The sequence below is a fragment of the Spodoptera frugiperda genome, chromosome 17, assembly GCF_023101765.2.
Source record: "Spodoptera frugiperda isolate SF20-4 chromosome 17, AGI-APGP_CSIRO_Sfru_2.0, whole genome shotgun sequence".
Lineage (NCBI taxonomy): Eukaryota > Metazoa > Arthropoda > Insecta > Lepidoptera > Noctuidae > Spodoptera > Spodoptera frugiperda.
This window is the reverse complement of record NC_064228.1, coordinates 8,153,592-8,162,086: the sequence shown is the minus strand read 5'-3', so window position 1 is coordinate 8,162,086 and position 8,495 is coordinate 8,153,592. Positions and strand designations below refer to the sequence as shown.

General features: G+C 34.5%; 2 protein-coding genes across 2 annotated transcripts; one reads left to right on the top strand and one right to left on the bottom strand.

Moving 5' to 3' along the window:
• Positions 1 to 590: 590 nt before the first annotated feature.
• On the bottom strand, positions 591 to 5,582 carry LOC118276848 (zinc finger protein 791). The gene is made up of 3 exons (XM_035595425.2): positions 5,302 to 5,582; positions 4,442 to 4,658; positions 591 to 4,282 (listed from the first exon to the last, which is right to left on the bottom strand). The coding sequence occupies exons 2-3, from the start codon at positions 4,646 to 4,648 to the stop codon at positions 1,871 to 1,873; spliced, it is 2,619 nt and encodes an 872-aa protein (XP_035451318.2). The 5' UTR covers positions 4,649 to 4,658; positions 5,302 to 5,582; the 3' UTR covers positions 591 to 1,870.
• Positions 5,583 to 5,705: 123 nt separating this feature from the next.
• Positions 5,706 to 7,826, top strand: LOC118276657 (zinc finger protein 26). The gene is made up of 2 exons (XM_035595064.2): positions 5,706 to 6,011; positions 6,175 to 7,826. The coding sequence occupies exons 1-2, from the start codon at positions 5,838 to 5,840 to the stop codon at positions 7,156 to 7,158; spliced, it is 1,158 nt and encodes a 385-aa protein (XP_035450957.2). The 5' UTR covers positions 5,706 to 5,837; the 3' UTR covers positions 7,159 to 7,826.
• The last annotated feature ends 669 nt before the right edge of the window (positions 7,827 to 8,495 follow it).

Sequence of the window (8,495 nt, the reverse complement as noted above, 5' to 3'; positions counted from 1 at the left end):
ATACCTCCTTATAGATGGGCGATATTTCGGATTCTATGGTCCATTTTGATTTATTTGTCCGTAAATCACCCATGTCTCTACCTACTCTATTTCTTATTGAACTGAATGAAAAATAACTAGCGAGGAGGTTTAGCTAAAATAACTAGCATTTTCTGTGTGGACTGTGCCTATACTAAAGGCGTGATTACTCCCCAATAGAATTTTCTCATGTGTCGTGGGTGCGTTTACAAACATACAATTTCACATACCCATAACACCTAGACCCAAAATAACAATTTGTGGATCACTCAGAGTTGCCCCGTGCGGTGCAGTTAAATCAGTGATGGTATATTTAGGGCTTAGGGGTAGGTTGATGCACTGGTACCTAGTCTATGGCGAGAAATTGAGAATTGGTCCAACAAATGAAAATAAAACTCGAATTCAGTAAAAATGAACTTAATTTTAATAACAATATGTACTAGTTTATAAAACTCAAATAAGTTTTTTTAAGTAAACCTACCTATGTAATGAATAACACAAATGGCAATTTTATTATGCAGTCAAAAATAAAAAGAATTTTCGAAACAGAAAAAAAAAACAAAATAATTGTCTTTTGCAACATGATTGTTTTATTATGCTATTTATAACAGTAGGTATGTAGAAATAAATGCTAAAATTATAATTACTGGTGTAGTTTAGCTTCATTGCCTACTATGCACCATTTAGAATACAATACATAACCTCACGCCTGTTCCATGGGGGTAGGCAGAGACAGAAAATACATGTAAGACAAAACAAAATAAACACCAGAAATTTTAAAATAATGTGTTATATCTGTATGGTATAAACGCTAGATTTAAGTGTTTTAGGCTGCGGTTCCACTGAGGCGGAGCGGAGCAGAGCGGAGAAGAGCTGTTCCGCTATTCACCAATCACATGGCTTGAAAAGAAGAGATATGGATTTTAAGCTCAATGGAACTGCACCCTTAAACCTCTTTTAAGCGTGTGAAGTCGGATAACCTGATTGGCAATAATATATCTGGTTTATTTTGTAGTTTAATTTAAAGCAGTTTTTAAACTACACCAGTCATAAAGTTACCAATGACATCAGAGGGCTTAGTACGAGTTTGTTTTACGTTGAACGAAAACGAAACGAGGACACGATCGGCGCTCTGACTGGTTAGTTCATTCGAGCTGGCCAATGAGAGCCAATCAGAGCGTCGAACGCGCTCTCGTTTCGTTTTCGTTCAACGTAATGCAAACTTGTACTAAGGGTATAGTAACTAATAACTGCCATACTCAGAGTCATTTAATGGTTGCTTAACCTAGTCCTTAGCAATTGTTTTCGATACAAAATCGCTACGCTAGTGCGGCAGTAAGACTAATAACAAACTACACTAAAATGTGTTTCACATAATAACAAAATATTCTATTATTATTTTACTTTCTGCATTTATGCCCAAGTTCCTTAGGATCCTTTCTTTATAAACCAAAAATATTTCTATATCGTTCCTCAGTCTTTCCAACTCTTCTTTGAGTATCGCCTTTTTTATCCAAAATCCTAATTTAAACTAATTTGCTTTGCATATTTTAAGTGTCCTTTTTCACCAGAGATGTGCTTTGTAGCTATACTGCGAGGAAGATGCACAGCTCAAGTATGCGTTGAATAGATAGTAGGGAAAATATCTATAGTAGTTATGCATCTTTCCATATAAAAACTTAGCTTAGCTGAGTCCGTTTACACCAGAGCTAACCTATTTGTATCAATGAATATGATTGGTGGAAGCCAAACGCATCCACAGCAACGTAGTTATAGCACATCTCTGGTAGAAAAGCACTCTAACCCATAATAATACCTAATTTACAAAATATTAGAACTATTTATACGAGGATCATAGATCCGAAGTAAGTTTCGGCAGTCTCCCATCCTCAAAGAGATAATACATTTCTTTTGGCAACTCCTCAACATCTCTAGGATTAAAAGGCCTTCCATCTTTGAACTTCCAATGTGCTTTCTTGAAGTGATGTCGCATATCGCGCGCCATGAAGAACATATTGTCACATAAGGGACAGTTGACCGTCTTCTCCAAATGTTTCTTTAGCCTATGAGTCTTCATCATACTTGAAGACCTGAATTTCTGACCGCAAATGTCACAGGAATAAGGTGCCTCACCGGTATGCATTCTAAAGTGCATCTTCAAACACACTCGGTTCGCAAACTTCTTCCCACAAATAGAACAGAAGCAGTTATTATCAGACGTATGTGTCGCTATATGCTCCTTTAGCCTCACTTTGCCACAAAAATCTTTCGAGCAAATCGGACAGACATATGGTTTGATTTTCAAGTGATATCGGTTCATATGAGCTTCTAAATCACATTTCTTTCTTACAACATGTCCACAAAGATTACATTCAATCACTACTCGGCCTGCAGGCCTCTCTTTTGGAGATTCTCCATGGAATTGCTCCATATGTTTCTTGAGGCTAGCAGGTTTTATAACCTTGTTGCAATGAGGGCATGGCTCAGGATCCATGTGAACCTTCTGGTGCAACTTTAGCAATGATTCTAGATGGAAGGACTTGCCACAAACTTCACAGACATGACCCAATGTTGTCTCCCTTGCGTACGGACACCTGACTGCATGCTGCGGATAGAACGACGCAGCCACCCGCTTATTACATCCGTTACATTTCACCCTGTCTGTGTAATGCCTCTGATTATGAATGTATAACTTCATTAACGTTTTGTATTTCTTCGAGCAGACTTTGCAAGGATACACATCATTTTCATCATGCGACTTCTCATGTTCCAACATTTCTTTTATGCTCTTGAACATAATATTGCATAGAGAGCACTCAATGTGTTTTCGTCTCTTCTTGCATTGAATGCCGCCGTGGACTCTTGCGCGATGCTCTCGCAATTCTAAATCGGTTAAGAATTTGCACTTGCAAAGCGAACACGCGTAAACGACTTCGCTGTGCTTCAGATTCTCATGGTTAGTCAGTTCTTCAGCGACGTCAAACGATGCTTCACACTGCGAACACGTGAATGCACGTATGACGAGTTTGCACGCCTTTTTATGGCTGTCCAATGTCCTCATATCTTTGAACTCAAAGTCACAGTATGGGCAGAAAAGATCTTCATGGAACTGTACAATATGGGTCTTCAAGCTCAACTTAGTATAGAATTGCTGGCCGCAATCCGCACATGTAAACGGATGATGGTCTAAATGCTCCCTATTCGCGTGACCTATTAAATGCTCCTTCCGTCGCGTCACATAATCACAATCTATGCACTTGATTTTGTTCACATGATTTAAGATTTGCTCCCTATAAGAATTCAAATATTTGAAGTGTACACAAGGCATCACAAAACATTCAGAGCAAGAAAATTTACACTTGTGTTTCTTTAATTCTGCTTCAACAAAGTTACGTAAACACATAACACATTGAGATTTCGCCTTCGTATCATTCACTAGATGGGTAATTTTGAAATGAGTATCCAGAGACTCCTGGGTATAGTATACTAGGTCACAAAATTTGCACGGATACACCAGATTAGCATGATTTGCTTTCAAATGATCCATGAGTTCTTCTTCTGGCAGTATGAGCTGACAGAGTTTGCACCAAGCTCTCTCATGAGTCTTGTAATGAATGTTCAAGTATTGCTGCGTGTTATAGGATTTATCACATAGGTTGCAGCGGAACACGGCCTTCTTGTGCTTGGCCTTTTCATGTTCCTTCATGGATCTGTAAGAAGTGAATATGTCCGGACAATGAACGCATTGATATGTGTTGTACCGAGGTGCCATGTTGCGAACCGAACTCAATGGTTTTATAACAATGTGACCTTCTTTCAAACTAATATTCGGAGTGCCATCAGGTTTTGCAATTTTCCTAACTTTAGGTTCCGGTTCTTGTTTATTTTCTTCCATATTCCGTTTGATTAGAACCGGTGAATTTGTGACTTGAACAATCTTTGGTTGTTGATTTACTGGTGGTGGCTGATCAACTTTCATTGGAATATGGGTTGCTGTCGGAATGACTTCGGTCATAGAATTGACATCAATGATTGTTTTACATAAGTCTGTGTCATTTTCCAGTACAATCATTACGTTGGCAGCATCCGCAGTGACAGTGTCATCGAGCTGTGAGTTTACATCAACAACTTTGGAATAAATGTCTGAGACACAGTTGTTGAGGATTTTTGTCAATTGTCTTGTGTTGTGCATGAAGAGATATGCCTGTATCGTCTTCTCCGTACAGCCATCGCATAAGTAGTGACTTGACATGATCTCTTCAATCTGAAAACCAATATGAAGTATTTATTATTGTTGTGTTCTGTACTACAAAGCACTATGAACCATGGTATTTAGAAAATAAGGTTAAAAAAGGTTATTTACAAGAGTTCAAAATCAAAGATTTAATTAAGTAGATTAACTTTTCAAAGAAACAAAACTTACATCTTCATTGAACACATAGTTCAAAATATCTTGAAGACACTTTGAAAAAGTCTGCCGGCCAATCATAAATTCCATGTCCACGGAAGAGAAGTTGCCTCTGTTCTCCAGACATAGACCGCAGAACTTTGGAGCGGTCCACACTGTCTGGAGTTTTTGTTTTATCCATTCCAAATTGTCTGGGGGTCCACTCTTCGCTGTGTCTGCCATTTTTCATTGCCTGTAAATTACATTAAGTTCTATTAGCTAATACATACAAATGTAACCAAGAATTGTATTGAGAATCTGATTGAAAAAGAGTAACCTATGGAGTTTCTTGCTTGGTTTGTGCTACTTGGCTATTAGCATAACAAGCCATTAATTATTAATTAATGGTACAAAGTTATCATGTTATTGTATAAAGTAAATCATAAATGAGCGTCATTAGCTTATCATCCTAAGTTTCTAATAAATCTAGTTCCCATTCATATTTACAATTAGCATCGAAGCTTTTTTTTTTCAAACTTTCAAACTCAAAATCTCAAATTCGCTCTTTTTCAATGTCACATTCATAATCAAATATTTTAAGCATTGTCCCTATTACACTTCGTCAGCGATGCATAACATTGTAACTTTGATGAAACTTTTAGTGCTTAAAATGCTAACATTTCTGACCTCAGAGCCGAATTCAGTTTGTTATGATTAAAATTACGTTTTTATCGCGTTTCTAGGTTATGTTACGTATGCAAATTGTAAGACAAAATGGCGTTATTTGTAATCGAAACCTAATCTAATAATAGAAAATTCACTAAATGGGTGAAATTATTTAAATTTATCACATAAAAATGATTATAAATCCAATTTTTCTTCAAAAGTTGACTTACTTTACTCATTCACGTTCCAGATTCTTTCTTGTTCTATCCATAAAATTAGCTTCTCTGCTCCGATAGAATATTTTGTGACGTTGAAGCATATGTTTGATATTTAATTACGTTTCCGATTTGAACGAAGCAGGCATTTTACTATCAAGCTTTTAACGGAAATCTCTAAATTATGTGAATTTCGGTAAAACTCAAGGTTTTACAAAAAGAACACAAGAAATCTAGAGGTTCATTTTTTGAAAAACACTGACATGGAATGCTTGCGTCTTCACTTCAAGTTCGTAAAATCGTCCCGTCCGGCAGTGATCCCGCGTATCAGACCATAGACACGCGAAATGTACGAGTTGCCAACTGTACGAAACCAATTTAGTCGAGTAATCGATTCATAGTGTACGATTTAGTTTAGTATTCAAGGTACGACTCTAAAATAAAGTAACTGAAATGTCAATCAAAATGTCATTAGTAAAATTAAATTACCAGATTGTTATGTTTTGTTATCATTTCCTTATAAACAAACGTTTGATTAGAGTAAAGTAACTATGGAAATGATAAATATTCTTTTAGATCCAATAATAAGTAAAAGTACGTGCATGTTATGTTTTAAACATTGTGAAAATACGATAGGATTACACGAAAGTATAGAAATTCATGACGAATACCTAAATATAAATATAACTTTAGGGAATATGATGGAAAAGTTATTTCCAACACATGTAAGTAAAGTTTATTTGTTTGCAAACCGATTTTAGTAACAGAAAGCATCTATTTTTATCTATTTTACTTCTAATTAGAATGGCCTTCATTTATATATTTTTTTACAGTTATCAGTAAATGAAGTAATAAAATGTTTCTAACAGAATTGTTAAAACATTTCAGGACCTGCTCCTACCACAAGCCTGTGAAGAGTGTTTCAATTTAATCATCAAAATATTTACATTATTAGAAAAACAGTATTTCAAAACTGAAATAATCAATCAGTTAGTTGACAACATCAATGAGGAAATTGATAAAAAAGAAAATGACAGACAAACAAAGAAATATAAACTAAAGGTAAATATTCCAACCTTTGAAACTATAATTGAAACACCTAAGAAGGAATTAAATTCTTTGCCATGCAGCAAATGCGATATGAAATTTAATTCTGAAGTATTACTACAAAAACATTTTAAAATGACTCATAAGGACACTAACAAAGCAAACATCTGTGATATATGTGGGAAAATATTCAATAGAAGCTCAGCTTTAAAAGCTCATTTAAACTGCCACAAGGTAAAACAGTGTCCGTATTGCTCTAAAATTCTCAAATCTCATTCCCATTACAATTTACATTTAAAGAACCACAGTGTTCTAACTAAAAGAAAGAGACTGATGAAATACTACACTTGTAACAGCTGCGACTATAGAAGTTTGAATAAAAACACGCTAGAAGCTCACATTAATAAAAACCATTTGAATATAAGACCTTACATATGTGATATATGCCAAAAAGGTTTTTATAAAAAGAGTCATTTGACTCAGCATTTGTTGACTCATGAAAAAGTTAAGGATAAGACTTGTGAGATCTGCGGTGATACATTTTTGAATGAAAAGACTTTGATGGAACATCTAATGATACATTCCGGACAGAAGCCTTTTAAGTGTGATGTTTGTGGAGCCGAGTTTATAACGTCGGGCCGGAGACTTGAACATATGAAAAGAAAGCATTTGGAAAAGTCTGAGTGTTGTCTAGTCTGTGATAAGAAGTTTGGCCTGAAAAAGGATTTGAATGCTCATTTAAAACATGTTCATGGTGCTGAAAATTATGTGCTTAAGTTAGAAAATAATCAAACCGAGTTGCAAGTTATAAGGGTGATAAAATAATTTTAATATTATGTACCTAATGTGTTAAGACTTTGACTATCGAAAGTGACTCAATAAGTGGCAGCTTATATGTTAAGTATTCTTTGATTTACTAAGATAAGTTTAATTCTATGATAAGTAGTAGAATTAAGTTATTCTTGTTTACAACCAAACAGGTCTATAAGGCTTTTATGAGTATTATATCTACTACGGACAAACTCTTAATGGAATGAGTATTAAATTAAGTATTTAAAAGTGAACCAATGCAATAGCTTGGTTGTTTGGATTTTAAATTTATATCACATTATCACAATAATAATAAAAATGTGAAAGTTTGTTTGTTTGGATGTTTGTCCGTCAATCATGCTGAAACTACTGATCGGATTTTGATGAAATTTGCTATGCAGAGAGTATATGAACTGACTTGGTGATAGGATAATTTTTATATCACGAGAACGTGGGCAAAGCCGCTGGCAGAAGCTAGTTGAATATAAACTTAGCTCTAAAAAAGTATTAAAACTCCACATGAATAACTGTAGCTTATATTTATTTTTATAAAAAAATAAGGTACAAAAGGACATTTCATATTTTAACAATGATTTGTCAAATTTACTCCTCTATCCTATACAATAAATATACAAAATACGGCAGTGTAATGAGTATTATTAATTAAAAACTATTACAAGCAATTTTGTCTTTTTTAAACATCACAATATGGTTTCTAGCTCCCTTTTTTTACAATACAAAAGGTATTATTATAATTATACTATTTTACATTAAAGAGCTACATAGGCGTTACAAATATAGGTAATATAATAGGTAAATAGGTAAAGCTAGCAGTATACATAATGTACCTACTCTCATAAATAAATTCAACTAGGTACATATGGCTAGATTTCTCTATAGGCAAAAACAGCATAGATTTGTCGGAAAATAAGGAAATAGAATGTTCATCTGCCCAGTTTTTGTTTGCATTGATTACCTAGCTAGTGAAGTAAATTTTTATATAATAGGTATTTAATTATAACAATTGGTAACTATATTTCGGTAACTATGTTAATAAAATACTATCTTAACATTAAAAGGTATTATATTAAAAACAATTATACTGGTAAAATCTTTACGACGCACAGGATTTTAATCGAACGCTTTAGTCGACTCTTTCAAGGTGTTGTAGGCATGCCATTTTGTAAATAAAGGGTTGATTAAAATCTTGTATGTTTTAAAGAATATTAGCAGTTACAAGGTAATTTATTAACAGACGTGTTGGACACAGTATTTCATGCTAATGCTACGCGACTTTAATGTCCTGAATGCTCACATTTCAAGAAGACTGAGTTTGGCATTTGAAACGCGTT